Source organism: Phycomyces blakesleeanus (assembly GCF_001638985.1).
Source record: "Phycomyces blakesleeanus NRRL 1555(-) unplaced genomic scaffold PHYBLscaffold_16, whole genome shotgun sequence".
In the NCBI taxonomy this organism is placed as follows: Eukaryota; Fungi; Mucoromycota; class Mucoromycetes; order Mucorales; family Phycomycetaceae; genus Phycomyces; species Phycomyces blakesleeanus.
This window is the reverse complement of record NW_017265149.1, coordinates 335,014-355,093: the sequence shown is the minus strand read 5'-3', so window position 1 is coordinate 355,093 and position 20,080 is coordinate 335,014. Positions and strand designations below refer to the sequence as shown.

The window sequence follows — 20,080 nt, the reverse complement described above, 5'->3', positions numbered from 1 at the left end:
CAATCTCTGTTGCTGCTGCTGTTCAGCAAATTTCTGCTGCTCCTGAAGTTGTTGCTGCTGTTCGGCCAATCTCTGCTGCTGCTGGAGTTGCTGCTGCTCGGCTAATCTCTGCTGTTGCTGGATATCTAGGTTTCCTTGGGGTGTTTGAGGACGCTGAGGGATCTGAGATGGCTGCGGTGTCTGAGATTGCTGGGAGGAAGGAGTCTGAGGTCTCTGAGAAGAGGGAGTCTGAGGTCTCTGAGAAGAGGGAGTCTGAGGTCGTTGTGGGATCTGAGAAGGAGTCTGGGGTCTGTCGCGGGTATCGAGTGATGATGATCCGGGCTGAGGGGACGAGTTCGAGGCTACGGATTCAGAGGGAGTGACAGGAAGTTCTTCGCTGGCCTCAACAAATGTCTCGGGTTCTTCGGTAGTGACATTGAGGTCGTGGCTGTAGCCGTCGGCCGGAACAGGAGTAGAAGGAGATGGGCTGGGTAATTGAGTCGATCGGCGGCGGGTGGATCCCGAAGCACGCTTACGCTCGGACATAGATGTCGGGCGAGTTCTGTTGGGCACATGGTTCTCACCCAACTTTAGCCGCGTGCGGATACTGGAATCGCTCAGGTCATTCAGAGATGAAGCAGTAATCTGCGCATGGTGCATCTTGAAAAGAGCGGCAACTGATCGACTGTGCACTAGAGCTCGAGCTGATGACCATGAACCATTATAATTAGAAATTTATTTAATTACAAGCATAAGCGATAAATAAGGTGGGTTAGATAAATGCATAGATAGATAAACATTTAGATCAAATAGGTAAGTTTTGATTGACTGTATTGCTTACCTCTTCTCACACCACTAGTGAAATACAACCAAGCACATATATGATAACAATAATAATAATGTGAGATTGACCCAATGAGTAACTTAATTCATATATATATATATATAAAAGAGGTATGGCTATAGAAATTCTTTGACTTACCTCACTTGGTCAGGCACATAGGTGATGAGGATGAACCGGTCATCGACACGCACAAAGCCGTATTGGATTTCATTGACTAAATGATTGCGAAATTCACTAGCAGAAAGAAAAAAAATTGTGTTTTAGGATCCTTTTCTGCTTCTGCTTCTTCTTCGTCTTCTTCTGATTATTATTATTTTTAAATTATATTATATTATACTATATTATTATTTAAAGTATTTTATAATATTTATTTATTTTTGCACACATAAGAAGTAATATAATTTTAACAACTGATTGATGAAAAAAATAAAATACAAGAGTAAAATATGTATAATTATGGATTTATAATGTAGAATAGGTTCTCTAGAGACTCTAGAATTTTTCTTTTCTTTACCTGGTACCGTCTGTACCTTTGGAATACAGAGAAATAACGTCTCTGGTATCATGATATCCGAGAATAAGCCTAGCCATTCATACACACGCATTATTATCATTATTAGTATATATAAAAATAAGTTTTTTTTTGCTCTTCCTCTTCATATTATTCAGGACGATTCCCCTCAAAAGTACAATGTGCACAATGATGACAACATGTAAACACAAAACAGAAAAACTCACCAGTTGGTTGGCTCATCTTCAATAATATCATTGTATGCTTCTGTGATTCTCGGATCGGATAAATCGCACATGATGTAAAAAGAGTGAGAATGAAAGAGGAAATTAAGAAAGGAGCGGGTTGGTTAATAGAAAGAGAAAGAAAATAAAATAAAATTAAGTTGCTTAAAGACGTGCAAAAAACAAAACAAAAAACAAAAAATAAAGAAAGAGAGAGAAAGAGAAAGGGAAGATGAAGAATATATACAGTGAATACAGCCAAATAACGGGATTTTAAATTGATGACGGGAAATAAAATACCAATGAACAGCTTTTTTTTCTCATTCTGCGGGTTTTCTATTTTCAAAGGCCGACTTATTTACTCCAAAAAGCGCGTATTTTTTTTGTGTAATATCAAAGGGCGCTTTTATTATCGAATATATTGACGTATTTCTAGAAAACATATTGGGAGTGCCAGTACTTTTCGATTTTGTTCCTAGATCCTGAGAAATATACGTGTGAGCAAGAATGAAGTATTTCACTCAACAGTTTCCAAAAATCAATGTTTCAAATCAGAAACAAAGTAACCTTGATCATAGTAGGTAGTTGAAGATAAAATTACGAAAGGTTTAATTGAGAGACACACTCTTTTTTTTTTAAAAATAAATAAATAGGTAATCATCGTGGTTTGCAATGGGATGTTTGTCTCCAAAATCATTTGTTTCAATATTCTTATCTTCATCAACCAAAAAGATCTATCCATATCGATCTACAACAAAGTCGAGGTTAAATTGGCACATTTTGAGTTAAAAAAAAAGATGAGCATCATTATACATACCACTTGAATATAAGCACCAAAAATTTCACGAGCATCTGTGATGTCATGAATGCAATTCAACAACCCATTAACAATATACTTTGTATTCACAAGCAATTTTACTGCACCAGTATATATGTCAATACCAGCAAGAGTTACAACAATTCGAATATCAATTTTCAATCTACACAATTTTCTGTTGTTTTCATATTGCATTTGCCTTATAAATTGGGTATATGGGTTGGTGAATTCAACACTATTGGTACTGAAAAAAATAACCAAAGTAACAATTGAGATAAATTAAAAAGCATTACCTTTTGACTTTGATAATATTGTCATGAATAGGTACCATCTTCTGCAAAAAAGGAGCCCAAATGATTGACAAAAGAAAAATTCGAATTCAGCCTTTTTAGTTTTTCTCTTCAGCTTTTATCATTTTATTGAGATACCCTTTTGATTTTGAGGTGCTGGTTTTTTTCACAAAACGAAACAGAGAAACGAAATTGATTATTACAAATAAACCCTATAACACCAAACAAAAAGGCAACGCATACTACAGAAATTTATGGCCCAGACGTTTTTGAGCATTGGTGACAATTGACATCGATGTCTCTTGTAAATGTGAATAAAACACGAGAAACGTTAAGGACATACTGGCAGGATGCAGACAGGACGTTCTGATAAGACCAAATGGAATCATTAGGCCTGACGTTACTCATAATTACTTTTTTTTTCTTTTTTACGTAAGACACACTTTTTTTGGGGGTCAGACTTTGATATCTGTTAAATGTTTCAAAATAATGATAATTCTAGAGGGGAGCGACGCTTTCTGGTGGGAGACGACATTTCAGATCTACCAGATCACAAACTAGGACTTTTTTGCCGGTCTGAGATAATTATATCTGGTCCCCAAGGATCTATACTTATTATAATAGCTATAGGACAGGATACAGAATATGCGTATTAAGATTTTTCTTTTGTACTTTGCAAAAAAATAAAAATAAAATAATAGATGGAAACTACTTGCCAGTTGGTGCTTACAAACTCTGATAATATTTATGTGAAAAAAAAGACAAAGACATGATATACGTAAAAAGGGCCAATAAAGAGTAAAAATACCCATCAAGGTTGTGTCACAATCTAATGATAGCAGCTCCTTATGATCTTGTTCATAGCTGGCTATTTATATAGTGTATTCTTTTATGGCCAAGTCTAAATGTAGGGCGCAAATGGTTATTAATTGAATACCTGATTTCCACTTTAAAAGTTTTGGTTTTCGTTTTCATAAAAGAAAGAGCAAAACGAAAATTTTTAAAGTAGAAATCCGGTAATACAAAAAAAAACGCGCTTTTGAGAGTAAATAAAGCGCCGGTTTAAAAGAGAAAAAAGCTGCCTGTTGGTATTTTACTTCCCGCTCTCAATTTCAAGACCCTCAATTTGGCACTGTTTTTACTGTTATATATTATATAGAAAAGAAAAATAAGAAAAAAGACCGCTTATAATAGAGTACACCTTTATTTTTATTTATTTTATTCTTGTCCCACATTTATTTTGCAAGACCTCGAGTTCTTTATTGCCTTTCCTATGCCTTGTAATCTATTGAAATTTACAAAAGCATTTATATATTGCTATTTAAGATTTTCTTGAGATTTGCTTGTAATTTATCTTGTATCTTTTTTAAACAATTGGATTTAATTAAGTTTCCTTTTTTCTTTTATTATTATTATAAAAAGAAAACATATAAATTCATACATATTTGTTTGTTTGTTCGATTGATTAAGTACTTAATTGCTTAATTGCTTATTTGGCTGAACAATCGGGACAGAAGTAATGATTAGAAGGGATGATGAGAAAGGGGGTAAGAGAGAAGATAAAAAGAAAGGGGGAAATGGTCGAGAAGAGGTTGAATTGACTAATTATCTCATGATCACAATCCCTGCCTTATATATAAATATTACCGTTTCTTATATATATATATAACTATTTTATAGGATCTTGTTCTAGGGGAGGGCGTACTGTATACTGTAGGTTGCGTTGTGAGCGAATAGAAAAATTCATGGTATCACACAAAATAGACTTTGTGCTCACATATAATAGAAATTATATATAAAAAGTGCTTCGTTTATATATAGATATTTTAATAATAAAAATATTATTTGCAAATTGGTTCAAATAATAATAACAGTAAAAAAAACCTTGCCATGTTTATTACCATTGTTCCTATTGAAATATATTTATATTTATATATAAGAAAAAGAGCCAGAAATACGTGGTAATAATTAAAATTTTCCCAATTATTGGGAACCGTCTTTTTACTTTATATACAAATATATTGAATTCTGCAAAACACGTATTTGTATATATATTTATACTTTATGGATAAAAAAGGAAACAAGTGTTGTTAAATGCTCTGAAAGTGCTGCAATCTTTGGCTCGGTCTTCTTTCATTGGCCAACTTGATTATTTTTCCTCCCTTCTCATTCCCTTTCAAAAATAAAATAAAATAAAATCACATCCAAACAAGGAAAAGTCCTTTTTTGGTTGTCAAGAGGTGGCTTTTTATTACTTTATATTTATATATATATATATATTTTCTTTAACATTTTACTTTGTAATTTGGTTTGATTTACTCTTAAATCTACAAAAATGGAATCAACAACCATTGGCAGTGAACCTGTTCTTGACAAACGAGAAGCCGAGACACTTGAAAAAGAAGTTCAGCCCATAAAAAAACAAAAAGTCGAACCAGATTCAGCGCGACCACTTCCACGCAGCAGTCGACGTAAACCAGACGATTTCCGTTCAATCGATGACTTGAATTCAGCAGAATATTATATTGAAGATGGTAAAACGAAAATAGAAACACCATTTGTAATACATGCATGCATGCATATACGTTCCTGCTACGAAACAAAAAAATAAAAAAAAAGACAGATACTTATGCTTATTATTTCTAAAAGGTCTTCGTAAAGTCAAGCCTTATTTCTTTAAATACCAAGCTTATGCAAAAGGTCGTTGGTTAGGCCGTAGCCTCTTGAGTGTTTTTACAGAAGAGTTCAGGGATCGCAGCGAACAATATTATGTAAGCGTGCATATAAAATAAAATAAAGACAAGTTTCATTAATCAATTCATTAATTTGCAATACATCATTGTTATTGTACATCTTGTAGAAATATGCAATTGAAAAGGGTTTAATTACCATTAACGATAAACCTGTCAAGATTGACACAATTGTCAGAAACCAAGACATCATTGGCCACCAGATCCACCGCCACGAACCTCCTGTGACAGACAAGGATATTGTGATTGTAAATCAAGACAAGGATCTTTACGTGGTAAATAAACCAGGTGGAATTCCGGTAAGAAACAAAAGAAGAATATATATATATGTGTGTGTGTGATCTTAATAAACGAATAAATAAATAAATTTTAAAGGTTCACCCGGCTGGAAGATATAGACACAATACTGTAATTCATGTTTTACGAAAAACACATTCGATACCCATTCTATTCCGTGAGTCCCTTTGTTCTATTCAATTACTTTAAATTAATTATAAATTATCTTGACAAAACAATGCAGTACAGACAAATAAGAAAATGACTTTTCCCCTTTCTTTTTCGTTTTCGGTTTTTTTTTTACTCCTCCCATTCATATCCCTTTTAGGACCCATGAATTATAACAAATTATCAACCTACAATTATTGATTTATTTATATAAACGTATCATTTTAGCTGCCAATCGACTGGATCGGCTCACATCGGGGCTAATGCTAATTGCCCTGAATGCCAAACGTGCTCAGGAACTCGAACGTGAGATGACGACAGGTAAGATTCGCAAGGAATATGTGTGCCGAGTCGAAGGTGAATTCCCAGAGTAAGTAATTACCCCCACTATAATAACCTTTTTTGTTTCTTCTTCTTTATCTTTAATATATGAATTCCTTTCTTTTTTTCTTTCTTTTTTACAAGGGGTGAGATTGTGTGTGAGGCGCCGATCAAGACAATTTCGTTTAAATTGTCATTAAACTATGTCCACGAGGATGGCAAGGACTGCACGACCGTATTTAAACGTCTGAGCTATAATGGCAAGACCAGTGTGGTACTCTGTAAGCCCCTGACGGGCAGGACCCACCAGATTCGTGTTCATTTACGATACCTTGGGTATCCGATTGCCAATGATCCCCTCTATGGAAACAATACCTCATGGGCACCCATCTTACATGCAGGCAAACATATGTCAGAAGAAGAATCAAAAAGTCTAGTAGATAGTCTCTTGGCCAATTCAGAATACCAAGATGGCGATTGGCAGCCAGTAGCACCAGTTCCTCTCCCAGTACCTACAACAAATAGAGCACCAGAATCAGAACCAGGATTAGAATCGGCACCGGAATCAGTACCGGAATCAGTAACAGAAGAAATAACCTCAAATGAGCAAAAATGTGATGAATGTAGTATTGCACTGCTTGCTGATCCGGTACAAAGTGATCTTTATATCTGGCTTCATGCCTTGCGCTACTCAGGTGAAGATTGGGCTTATGAAACCGAACTTCCTGAATGGGCCACAGAAACATTTGAAGACACATCTTGAATAAGTTTAAATATGTATAATATACTTCTTTACTTTCTTTCTTTTTTGTTTATTATTTTATTTGTAAATAAAATGAATAGGTTGAATTGTTCTTTCTTTAATACATCAACACAAACATGACTACAGAACTCTGTTCTTTTTCTGGTTTTTTTTATCTTCTTTCTCTCTTTTTTTTTATGATTCTTCCTGGTTGACTGGCTGCTTTTCAGTAATAGTCATATTGTCTAAACCTGCCAACACAGCCTTCTCTGATTCGCTGGGAGGAGATGCCAAAGAATCCTCTGGGCCAGATGGTGGTGTGCTTTGTTCAGCAGATTCTGAACGATAAGTATATCCACTAATAAACAAGCACAAACAATTTTAAATACAAATACAAATGCTAATAATGATGATATTATATACAATGCTCGTCAATTAACTTACTTTGCAGGGTTTTGATAGTATGCTGACATATTAGCCATCGGTGTGGGAGCAATGCCCAACATAGTCTCGGGTGTAATTGGCATCTGGCGAATAGGGAATCCACCCATGGATTGGAAATCGCGAGGTCTAAACATACGCTTGCGTGCAGTCTGGTTCTTGAGTTTCTTTTGAGCTGGCGAATCTGCAAATCGAACCTGTAGTGGTGCCGAAGAGCCAGGGATACTATAGCCACTAAACTTTTCGATGATAGTCATGGCTGATCCACGGTCCGAGAGTCTTTGATGCGTTTGGTTATAATCAAGAGAGGTTATGTTATTTAGTTTCGTTCTTTCATTTCCACCCCTCCTCCTCCTTTTTTTTTTTTGGTATTATTTCTTTCTTACCTTGCGAATCCAACACCTCTGCTCATACCAGACTGTGGGTCACGTAAGATACGATTAGAGACCGTCAGACAAGGTTTGAATAGATCCTCTAGTTTCTATAAAACACAACACAACACAATACAATACAACGGAAGATAAGAGCATGAGTATTGGTTTTAAAAAGTGATTTTTTGTATATGTTTCTTACTTGTTCAGTCATGTCAAGAGGAAGATTAGAAATATAGATGTTGGTAGATGTCTCGTCTTGCAAGTGTCTCAGGCGCGAACTAAAGGATTCGTGTCCAACCCGGGCAAAGGATGCCTGGAGACCAGCCTTGTTGAGACCGTCGATTGACGCCTGACAATCCTCTTCTCTCTCGTACATAGCAAAACCATAACCTTTGCATTCGCCGGTCTTTTGGTCAAGAATGGCCTTTGACGAGACGACCTTGCCATACTCCTCGCACAGATCCAAGAACGAATCGTCGTTGATTGTGCTCGACAGACCACGGACATAGATATTAAGAGAATGGTAGTGCATCATCTGTTCGTCCTCTAGTTCCTGGGCAGCGGCGGCGGCAGCGGCAGCGGCGACGACGGCTGCAGAACCACCAGCAGCGGCAGCAGAACCAGCAGCGGCAACGGCAGCGGCAGCGGCAGCAGCAGAGGCACCATTGGAGTTTCCGGAATGGTGATTATTATTAGTATTGTTGTTGCTGTTATGATGATGATGATGTCTCTTTGACCGTTGGTTTTCGTTGAGATGGAATGGTCCTGGCAAAGGCTGAAGGTAAGGATGGGGAGGAGACCCGGGCACGGAGGCTGCTCCGGTCAAGATTGGGGATATATGGAGCGGAGGAAAGTTCTGGCCATGTGGAGGAAGCATGTAGGCGTGGGCGGGTGGCGAAAGGGTCAGACCGCCGGCCTGGTGGTAGGGGTAAGTTGGGCTGAAAGGTGGTGACTGGGGGTTCATTGGAGGAGACTGTGGGTGGAGGGCAGGAGATCCAGGATAGCTTTGGTACCCATAGTCTGAGTAGTACTGGACAGAAAACTGAGGGCTGAGAGGATAGACATATGCATAGTGGGATGCATCATTGGGATCAAATCCACCGCTGACTGCTGTTGAACCTGCTCCTCCAGTTGCTCCTCCTCCTCCTGATGATGACGACGCTGCTGCTGCTGCTGTTGCTGCAGCGACTGATTGTTGGTGTTGTTCATAGGCAGCTGCCATCGACTGCTGGTGCTGTTCATAAGCAGCTGCCATCTGTGCAGGATCAATATGTCCATAGTATGGAGGGTATGGTGGAGAAGTAGGGATGTTGTTTTGGGTCTCATGAGAACGACGGTATTTTTTCTCTCCATCTTCCATGACCTTGGTGACTGGTACTGCGCTAACTTGAGGGGAAGCCATAATCTGTCGAATGGGTCATGTTGATTAGCAGATTGTCGCAAGACTCATCTTCTGTGTTCATTTATCTATCCATGTATATTCTTTTTTTTCTCTCTTTCTTTTTCTAAACCTATCTATCTCTCTCTCTGTGTGTGTGTGCGTGTGAATATCCACTTTTTTTTTTGGTTTTGGTTTTAAAAGAAACTTACTTTTTTTTGTTGGGTTTGTTAGGGGAAATAAAAAGAAGGTTGGTGTACTTCTTTTAAATGAGAAGGTTTATTAAGAGAGAGAGAGAGAGATAAAAGGAGATGATGAGAGGAAAAGGGCGTGCGTGTGAATGTGTGTATGTATAATAATGCGATTAAATTGGGTGTTTGATGTGATTAAATACAAGGTGTATTTGTATGGAACATATAAGTATATATTCTTCTTTATATTATATATATATATATTATATATATCTAAAAATAATATTTCTACAAGCACATGGATCTTTTGAAAGACTGAGTGCAAATATATATATATTTATATATAAGTATATATATATAAAAATATATAAAGGAGAGGTAGATAAAGAAGTAGAAAGAAGAAGAGGAAGAGGAAGAAGAAGAGAGAAAGAGAGGAACGATAATGAGGAAATTGCTATTAAATATTTAAATATATATTTAATTATTATATTTATATATTCGTGTGTAAAAAATAAATAAAGGGGGGGGGGGGGAGTGAGTGAGAGATAGAGAGGAGGGAAAAGGGAAAAGGAAAAGGGGGGAGGGAAGGGGGAAAGGAAAGGAAAAGGAGATTTGATATATAAAATTTGTATATATAAAAAAAAAGAATAAAAGATTCAACCGCCCTTTTTGGCTCTATAGGATTTTCTTGTTTTAGTTTTAGTTGGGTTGAATTGGGTTGAATTGGGCTGGATATTGGCGTTTGTTTTGGGATTTGGACTCTACTTGAGCTGGCCCTTTTTTTCTTTGCTTTTTCTTGTTTTCCATTTGAAGTGCAAGTTCATCAGCCTTGATTTGTGCAGGTTAATTTTAACCTCTTGTCTCTTTCAATTCAACCAGAGAACAAGATGCTCTTCTTTTATTTTCAGCTTCAATACAGATACCTAAAGAAGAAGTATGGTATTCCGAGGATTGCAAGTCGTACTCTCTCTTTCTCTCTTGCTCTTGAAAAGTCTCCATACTCAGTCATTCAAGTCGTGTGCCATGAAATTAAAGTCGTACAGACGAAAAGAAAATCCCAAGTCGCACATGCCTAGATATTAAAGTCGTACATGCTAAGCTATATACACAAAGACTGTTTTGTGTGTGTGTAAAGGAAAAGAAGAAGAGAAAAAGGATATTAAATTCTTCTTGATTGTATCTCTCTTCTAGGAAATCAAAATAAATAAAAAAAGAATGTCACTGTATGATTGACACTGACATTGACAACGTGCTAATGAGCCGATAGAACTTTAAGACCTTATGAATGAACAAAGATATCACTTATATATTTGCATGGTTTGGAAAAAAAAACAATACAATATAATATAAGAAGGTAATTATGCGGATAACAAGCCGAATAAACATTTAATATAATATAAATCCAAACTTAATTGTCAAGGCCAGAATATGAAAATGAATAATTTTTTGTATTATTTGTGAATGACGCATGTCCATGCTTTTATTACTGACAATTCTAAAAGTAAATCTCTGTCTCTTCTTTATCATCCTTCATCTGCAATCACAACATCCTTTTCTATAGAGAGAAAAATAAGCATTACTGTGTATCAATTGTACATGCAAGAAAGAAAGAAAAACAGATCTAATGTGTGGTCATGACCATTGACCAGCTTCTTTAATCGAATGGACATTATTGTTACTCCACACGAATACAAGAACATTACGTGAATAAAAGTAAGTCAAAGAAAGGCAGAGTTTGACTATTTTATTAAACATCAATAGAGTACCGGTGGTGGTTTCATTTGTGATTATTATCTCTTGTCCTTTATACAAATTAGCCTTGATTATCTTTTTCTCTTTATACCCCCCCCCTCCTTTTTTTTATTCCATTATGAAATGCCATTTTTATTTTTACAATGTTATCTTTTAACCCCATTGATTTTCGTACTGCTTGTCTAAATGATCTGTGGTTGAAATGTAGCATGTTGTGCCTGAATTCGTGTCAGCCAATCAGGTTGACAATTTCATGAATGTCTTTTTATTTATTTGGCTCTCAAATATATATAATACATATGTCTAATTCCACCCACTTGCTTACACTACATGCATCTAACAAAAAACAAATGACTCAATAGGCCAAGAAACCAATAAACAAAAACAAACAAAAATTATTAACAATAATGGTAGAAAATCTATAGATTGTATACATCAGTTTGTATGACTCTATATTGCTTGACTTGAATATTTGGCTATGTTGTAGGATTTGAAGAACAAGAAAGAAGGTACAGTTTACATAGCACCATAGAGTATTAAGTTTTGACTAAACTTATCTATATACCATAGTAATACTTTGATCCAAATAGAAGAGGAGAAGAAGACGAAGAAGAAACCCCATGCTCAAGATGATTGCAGCTGAGAAGATCGATAACCCGCCTTTATTGATTTAATGACTTGAGAATAAACAAAACTGAATGGTTAGAATGCATGCGTGCATATAATTTACATATGCTTCATCTTCTTGCTATCATAGATCATACTATCAGGGTCGTTGATTAACCAAATATTCTTATGCTTGATAGGATCAAAACAAAAAATCATGCTTTCTTTTCCGATAAACCAAAATTATATACACAAATATGTATAAAAACTCTTTATTGGTCAATAGTAAATGGGAAATGTAAAAGGGTGCTTTTATTACATTAGAATAGTATCACATACCTACAGTTACTTTTTCAATGTATATATATATGTATGGCTTGCTTTTTGAGCTTAATAGATAAATAAACTCAAGTCTTTTTTGTTGTTCACCTTGAAACGATTCTCTCTGGTAACAAAATAGCTTATCACAGCTTGCACTACAAGATAGTACCAGACACTGCAAAAAATTACCATATAACAAAGACTAATCCATGTAGTGGTGTCCACTCGTGTCGGTCAATCAATCAATCAATCATATCTCGGATGTAGTAAAACTATACCATTTATGGGTATTTCTAATAGCCTTGGTATTGGTTCAACAAATGCATAATATTTTTTGGTAGTAAAAAAAGAGAGAGAGAGAGAGAAAAAGGGCAAAAAAAAAAACTGGGTACTATCCAACCAGACGTCATCAATCGCATTTTATTTTTCTTTTTCTTTTGTCCCACAGTGCGATTACTTTCTTGTTTTGGACAACCATCCTCGTTCCAACTATATAATTTGATTATTTATGGATTTTAAGTTTGTCAAATATTTTATTTAGACAGATTGTATGTGTAGATATTTCACAATTAGAATTCTTTAATACTTCTTTACACAACCTTTGTTAGTGTATGAATATTTTTTATTTTTGAAGAAGAAGAGGAGGAAGAAGTATGCTTGTAGGTATGTAAGAGATGAATTTGTTTTGCATGTATTTATATAATAAGCGGTCATGGAAAGACATTTCACAGAGTGTAACTTGTGCTGTTACAACATGAACGGAAAATAGTTTGAATTTTTTTAAACGTTTTTTTTCTTGCTGTTATTGAAGCATCCTTGTAGTGCAAAGCTTCTTTCCTTAATGCAGAAATGCTATATTTCTAATTATTATTATTATTATTTAATGAATATTCTATTGTGTGCGTTGTGTAGTCCTTAAGCTTGTTCCTATAAAGTTTATCACTGATAATTAAGATATCCAAAGTAGTCCCAATCGTACTCTTGTTGGTTCAGCGCGCACGAAAACAAAAATTAGCGTTTCACACCTTGTAATCGCTAATTTTAGGGAGACGACATTTTTATTCTACCGGACCACAAATTCTGACTTTTTCTTTTGTTACCAGCTGAAATAGTTTTATCTGGTCCCTAAGGATACAGAATTATATAAATATATATAAATATATAATAGGTGAAAGAAAGACAAAGTCATAATACGCGTAAGAAGGCCAATAAACAGCAAAACATACAACAAGGTTACATCACAACTTAATCCCAGCTCCTTATAATCTGCTGCATTAAGAGCATCTGCAGCGGTTACATTATCGAAAACATTATATATAGTGTAGTATAGCCACACCGTGGATTGAATACCAGTTAAAAACAGATTGCCAAATTGTGGTTACATTACAAAGGAACTATTTGAGCTTTTTGACTGTCTAAAGTTTCCAGTTTTTCACTGATGGTTTTGTTCATATTCTTTTTCTTAAAATTTATTTTATTGAACATTTGCTCTCTATGGATGCATTAAAAATATGAATTTAATAATTTCAATATTGTCAGATTAATAGTTAGCATAATTTGCGAGAATTTCTTTGCTCATTTCTATAGACCATTGTTCGCTTTAACAAAGGATGTGAAAGGGAAGAAAACGATTCAAAAAGATAATACAGATTTATAATGGAACACTACATGTAATGTTTCTGACCTTAAAAATGGACTACATTATCTATAATGTTGTCTGTAATGTAACCGCTGCAGACGATTTTTTTGAGAACATTTCGGAATCTACATTAAAACAGTCGCAAAAATTAATTTTAATGTAACCGCTGCAGATGCTCTAAAAGTACTGAAATTAAAATGTATTTGAGTGTAGAAGGAGAAAAGTTCTAGCAATATAGCTCTAGAAAATTGCGAGCAAAATTTCAGGAACTAAAAGATGCTCTTCAACATACTCGGTAAAATTATTTCGGGTATATTAAAATTCAAGAATAATAATTAGACTAAATTACCTCTTCTTTTTCAGTTTTTAAATTAGCTGTAAGAATCACACTGCTTTCTTGCCCGGCTATAAAAGATTTGCAGTGTTTATAGCCAGACTAGAAAATACTTACACTGCTTTCTAGCCAGTCTAGAAAAGGTACAATGATTTTTAGCCCGACTAGAAAGAGTTGATTTATCCTTGCTTTATTATCTGACGGGGCAGATGAATGCCTCAAAGGGATTATCGAGTTTGAGGATGTGTTTACCGACCTCTTAACCCAAACTTTAAACTCTGTTCAAGCTGCACTTGATAGTACAGAAGCAAATTTTGCAGATAGTACATCAAGCGAAGCACTGGCACTTTGTTTTCTTGTTCTCAAGAGCTGGCTTCTTTTAAGATCACGCTCAAACTATGTATGTGTTAATGTTGACGAAAAAGAGCATGTTCAATCAGACCCGTTGATGTTGTGGATGTCTGTTTGGCCGGCATTGCGCCGGATCCTGTATGGTATTGAATCCTCAACCTTGTTTGTGGTAAGTGTTTTCTGCGCTGTCTTAAACTTGGACCAAATTAACTACTAGAATGGTATATATATACATAACATATACATAACATATGAACTTTATATTAGCCCGGAAACTATGGATTGTCGATATGGTCTATGTTCCTTTCCTTGTTACAATTTCTTTTTGGGTGTCATAGTAGCATTGTTCTGATTAATGCCAACGAATGGAACAGTTTATTGGATACCCTTGTTACTCAGGTAAGAAATTGTTTTTTTTCGTTAAGTTGAGCACTCTATTTACGATACTTTAAATTGATCCTTTTTAATGTTTTTCTTTCGCTTCTAGTTATCGGTTACAAACGGAATCGATGAGTTGATGAGTAGTTCTGTCGAAGAGACATCCCCTCTCTATGAATTTAAAGGCAGAGTAACAAAAGTGCGCCAGATGTTTGACGTTCCTCCTATTGAGGTTCCTGCTGATATGTTAATCGACCAATTATACCTTGTACTGCGTTCTGTTATGCAATCACAAGCCGATAACCTTGCCTTTCCTGGTGCTACCAGAGTTATGACAACAGCAATGGGGTTGCCACAATAAAAAAAACATATAGAAAGCACACTTAATTTTGTAATAGATTTCATAATTCATCATTTGCAAAGTTCTCTATCCTTTAATCTCCATAAAAATCACCCTCTCAGTATCTACTTTTACCATTATTGAGGTACGGATCCTAAAACAGAAACCTAAATTACTCGGGGTAGTCAGACTTTGAATAGAGCTTATTGTTTTTTTTTAATAAAAAAAAAGTAATTTGATCCAAAAACCCAAAACAATTCGGTGGGATATTCAAATGGGCTCACTTTTTATTTTTATTTTTTTGGAAATAAACTGATGACTTGGATAAGATGCTTTTTGTCTATGGAATAGTTGGTTAAATGTAATAGAGACATATAGAGAATTTATATAAATAACAAGTAAAGATATTTGTTTTATTCAAACGGCCGTACAATTGATTTACGTAATGGTGAACAAGACTTGCAAAGACCTCTTTACAGGTTGGTGCTTCGCTAGTCTTCAGCAAGTTAGACTAGGAATAAGTTATAATAAGGAGATATCACAAAAAAGAATACAAGAAGTTTATAAGTCTTAATTGACTAGCTTTAATTTATTGATACTTAACTTGGATCGAGGAGATTATTACTGGTTACTTTGATGACATTATATTGATGATTGTATTGGTAATAATAATATATATATATATATATCTGATTGACCGAACACATTTTTGACTACTTATTTTTTCTTCAACCTGTCCACACAAAATGTATAAAAATACACCTATATGTTTATAGTAAATCCCGTTTTTATATAAAAATTAAAAAGAAAAAGAAAAACCTTTATATATATACATTTCTTTGTATTCTGTTGGTTCTTTGGATACAATATACATATATAAATAATTGTGTTTCCGAACTGGCGCAAAGTGATACGTATGATTGCAAATGGTAAAAGCAGAAAAATCCGCAGGGTCCTTTTTAAGTTTAAGCATAAAATATATATATACACATACATACTGGATACATTATATATATATATATTTAAAAAAAGAATATAACAAAAAGGGGGGGAATAGCCAGATAATTATTATTTCTTTAAAAAAGCAAACAAGAATGTTGGATATTAGTCAAATGAAAAGAAACGCAACCAGGTATCATGAATCAATATGTACACAATCGCCTTTGAATATTAGCTGCCACTGTTTCATTTGCCTTGCAGATATCCGGTGAAATTATGTTAGCCATATTTTTCAGAACACAGTTGTTCAATTCCATATTTCCAATAATGGGCATTTCGGTACAGTTGCCAAACAACATGATCAGATCAGTAAAAAGATTCTTGATTTTGCTATCATTGTTGCATTGGCCATGCAAGGAAACAACAAGATCCTTTTTGATACTCGCTTCAGAAGGCGACTTGATAACAGTGTATGCAATTCGCTGGAAGAGCTTAGAAGCGATCACTGATGAGCTTTCATTGTCCATTGATTTTTTCACACCTTCATGATCACAATAAGTAAACACTGTATATGGTTGACAGTAATGTGGTAGAGCCAGATGACTTGAAGCACGACAAAGAAAGTAAGTGCTTGGATGGTGAAAATGCGATCGGAGCTGTCTTGCTTGGCCAACCAAATTAAAAGGTTCGACTGACCGTATTGATGTATTTGACTCAATCTCCTTGGCTTTTTCCCAGCTGTCTTGGTCAATAAAAATCCTGGTATGTTGCGGTGATGCAGCAAAGTAAAAAGACAAAGGGCCCACTTTTGGCTTTTCGTTTCGATCAAGGCGAACAATTGACGTGATGAGGCAATCGCATGATTGGGTCCCAATTACCAGCTTAGAACCATCCCTCGTGCTTTGGATGCAAGGCCATATGTTCGGATACATTGGAGTGGTTGTGAGGATTGAGGAGGTAGCTGAAGTAGACAGTTCTCGGTGGATGTCAACTGATTTTGTTCGACCATAAGTCTCTACCGTATTCACAAGAATGGCTTCACCGTTATTGACATTCATCAGAATTGAACCTGCTAAAACTTGGACGCAGCCAAACTTGATATGTGGTTCATGCGTCCAATCTTTGTTAAGTAAGAGCGCTGTCTTTTTGTCCAGCTCAAAATATTGACGGCCAGAAAGCATTCCTCGATGAGGTGATCGGTGAATCAATGATGTCAAATTTGCACAGAAGCTTTGCTCAACAACATTGCCATCGAATAATCGTTTTGACGGAATGATCGGTTTGCATTCAAATGTGTGATCACTCATACCTCTGATGTTGTTGTGGTGACTGAGTGCATTGTATTCTACAATATTGTTGTTATGATCACGGTAAATGAGAGAGAACGGTTCAAGCTTCAACTGTTCAATGATCCATTTGTTTTTGCCTTTTTCTTCCTCAGCTGCATCAATTGATTGACATGCTTGTACAATTGCTTGATTAAAATCGTGTCGTTTGTCAAGTTTGGTTACAATGGTTGGTGTTTCGGTTAATGCGGTTAATGTAGGTACTGTGGCAAGAGTCAATAAAGTCCCATCTACGGCATCGCTGTCCAAACTAACATCTATGCCAAACACGATCAGTATTCGCTGACTCTTTTTTTTTGACGTATTTACACCTTACCATCATTACTACAGTTTGCCTGGCTGGTAATAATATGCTTTCTTAAAGTATCAGCCGACGTATACTCTTTGGAACAATACTTGCAGCTCAGGATATTGTTCACTCGATTAATTTCCACACATTGCACGTTTCCTATCAACAAAGCAAGTCCAATGATTTAAAAATTAGTTTGTTCCCAAAGTGATACCTCTTTTTCTACCTTGTTGATCGGTGTAATTAAGCTTATACGATTCATTGTGGTATTGATATTTATGATTTTTTAATGCTTTATCGCTAAACCGCTTCCCAAAGTCTTTGCAGTACTCAAAAGCACATTGATTTTCGTTATATTTAGAAGCTAAAACTTTGGACTTGGAATCGTCAGAATCTAAAGTTGAAGTCATGACAATTCAATTAATTAATCAGACAAATTTGATTATTATTTTTAAAAAAGAAAGGCTTTGCCATCCCTCTCCTCCGAGGAGCAGCGATTTTATTCTACAGACAGTTGATATATAAACCTTTCATATTACTATATTCTAATGGGCACACAATTATTATAGGCTTAATTTTTAAAGAGAATAATGAAAAAGAATTGTATTGTGGCGGGGATCAATGGAAAAGTTATAAGATTTACCATATTTGGACACATTTCAATAAACTTAGTCTTCTTCCTGCTGTTATCTAAAGTTTTACCTATTCTTTGATATAGTTCTCGCTAAATAGAATCCTTCGTCTCTGATCACACTAAAGAAACTATATGATTTTATTTTGAGAAAATTTGCTTGAATCAAAAAGACAATTTTACCGTATTTCAACCATAATATTTTTTACTTTTTGAGGTGATAATTCCATCAGGTTAATTCTACTGGATACGAGAAGCGATGAGTTTGTTGTGTTGTATAACTGGTCAGAAAGCATATAAGAAAAGCGTGTTGAATATGAATTAATAAAGTATAATCCAGGGAAAGATATTATATAAAAACTTAAAGAAATGACAGAACTCCCAATCACACTCAGGATTACTGAAGAAATTAATAGAGTAAAAGTACTAAAATTAAAATGTATTTGAGGGTAGAAGGAGAAAAGTTCTAGCAATATAGCTCTAGAAAATTGCGAGCAAAAGTTCAGGAACTAAAAGATGCTCTTCAACATACTCGGTAAAATTACTTCGGGTATATTAAAATTCAAGAATAATAATTAGACTAAATTACCTCTTCTTTTTCAGTTTTTAAATTAGCTGTAAGAATCACACTGCTTTCTTGCCCAGCTATAAAAGATTTGCAGTGTTTATAGCCAGACTAGAAAATGCTTACACTGCTTTCTAGCCCAACTAGAATAAATTTCCACTGATTTTTAGCCCGACTAGAAAAGACTTACGCTGATTTCTAGCCAGACTAGAAAAAAAATACGCTGATTTCTAGCCAGACTAGAAAAAAAATACGCTGCTTTCTAGCCAGACTATGAAAGACTTACACTGCTTTCTAGCCAGACTAGAAAAGACTTACGCTGATTTCTAGCCAGACTAGAAAAAAAATACGCTGCTTTCTAGCCCGACTAGAAAAGTCACAGGGATTTCTAGCCAGACTAGAAAAGATTTACACTGCTTTCTAGCCAGACTATAAAAGACTTACACTGCTTTCTAGCCAGACTATAAAAAACTTACACTGCTTTCTAGTCAGACTAGAAAAGTCACAGGGATTTCTAGCCAGACTATGAAAGACTTACACTGCTTTCTAGCCAGACTAGAAAAAAATTACACTGCTTTCTAGCCAGACTATGAAAGACTTACACTGCTTTCTAGCCAGACTAGAAAAGACTTACGCTGATTTCTAGCCAGACTAGAAAAAAAATACGCTGCTTTCTAGCCCGACTAGAAAAGTCACAGGGATTTCTAGCCAGACTAGAAAAGATTTACACTGCTTTCTAGCCAGACTATAAAAGACTTACACTGCTTTCTAGCCAGACTATAAAAAACTTACACTGCTTTCTAGTCAGACTAGAAAAGTCACAGGGATTTCTAGCCAGACTATGAAAGACTTACACTGCTTTCTAGCCAGACTAGAAAAAAATTACACTGCTTTCTAGCCAGACTATGAAAGACTTACACTGCTTTCTAGCCAGACTAGAAAAGACTTGCGCTGATTTCTAGCCAGACTAGAAAAAAAATACGCTGCTTTCTAGCCCGACTAGAAAAGTCACAGGGATTTCTAGCCAGACTAGAAAAGATTTACACTGCTTTCTAGCCAGACTATAAAAGACTTACACTGCTTTCTAGCCAGACTATAAAAAACTTACACTGCTTTCTAGTCAGACTAGAAAAGTCACAGGGATTTCTAGCCAGACTATGAAAGACTTACACTGCTTTCTAGCCAGACTAGAAAAGTCACAGTGATTTCTAGCCAGACTAGAATAGATTTGGAGCATCTGCAGCGGTTACATTATCGAAAACATTATATATAGTGTAGTATAG

The 20,080-nt window shown here is 35.4% G+C and overlaps 4 protein-coding genes across 4 annotated transcripts; 2 read left to right on the top strand and 2 right to left on the bottom strand.

Moving 5' to 3' along the window:
• Positions 1 to 2,193: 2,193 nt before the first annotated feature.
• Positions 2,194 to 2,706, bottom strand: PHYBLDRAFT_170575 (hypothetical protein; the record flags this gene model as incomplete). The annotated part of the gene is made up of 3 exons (XM_018436379.1): positions 2,194 to 2,292; positions 2,376 to 2,619; positions 2,669 to 2,706. 3 exons carry the CDS (start codon positions 2,704 to 2,706, stop codon positions 2,194 to 2,196), a joined length of 381 nt encoding a protein of 126 aa, XP_018289239.1.
• Positions 2,707 to 4,995: 2,289 nt separating this feature from the next.
• PHYBLDRAFT_134782 (hypothetical protein) lies at positions 4,996 to 7,638 on the top strand. The gene is made up of 6 exons (XM_018429672.1): positions 4,996 to 5,199; positions 5,315 to 5,436; positions 5,526 to 5,714; positions 5,791 to 5,869; positions 6,088 to 6,229; positions 6,325 to 7,638. The coding sequence occupies exons 1-6, from the start codon at positions 5,001 to 5,003 to the stop codon at positions 6,941 to 6,943; spliced, it is 1,350 nt and encodes a 449-aa protein (XP_018289238.1). The 5' UTR covers positions 4,996 to 5,000; the 3' UTR covers positions 6,944 to 7,638.
• Positions 7,639 to 13,676: 6,038 nt separating this feature from the next.
• On the top strand, positions 13,677 to 15,048 carry PHYBLDRAFT_66529 (hypothetical protein; the record flags this gene model as incomplete). The annotated part of the gene is made up of 4 exons (XM_018441655.1): positions 13,677 to 13,785; positions 14,168 to 14,478; positions 14,577 to 14,708; positions 14,797 to 15,048. 4 exons carry the CDS (start codon positions 13,677 to 13,679, stop codon positions 15,046 to 15,048), a joined length of 804 nt encoding a protein of 267 aa, XP_018289237.1.
• A 1,121-nt stretch (positions 15,049 to 16,169) lies between these two features.
• Positions 16,170 to 18,011, bottom strand: PHYBLDRAFT_170571 (C2H2-type zinc finger transcription factor; the record flags this gene model as incomplete). Its single annotated transcript, XM_018436378.1, has 3 exons — positions 16,170 to 17,569; positions 17,629 to 17,760; positions 17,828 to 18,011. The coding sequence occupies 3 exons, from the start codon at positions 18,009 to 18,011 to the stop codon at positions 16,170 to 16,172; spliced, it is 1,716 nt and encodes a 571-aa protein (XP_018289236.1).
• Between the last annotated feature and the right edge of the window lie 2,069 nt (positions 18,012 to 20,080).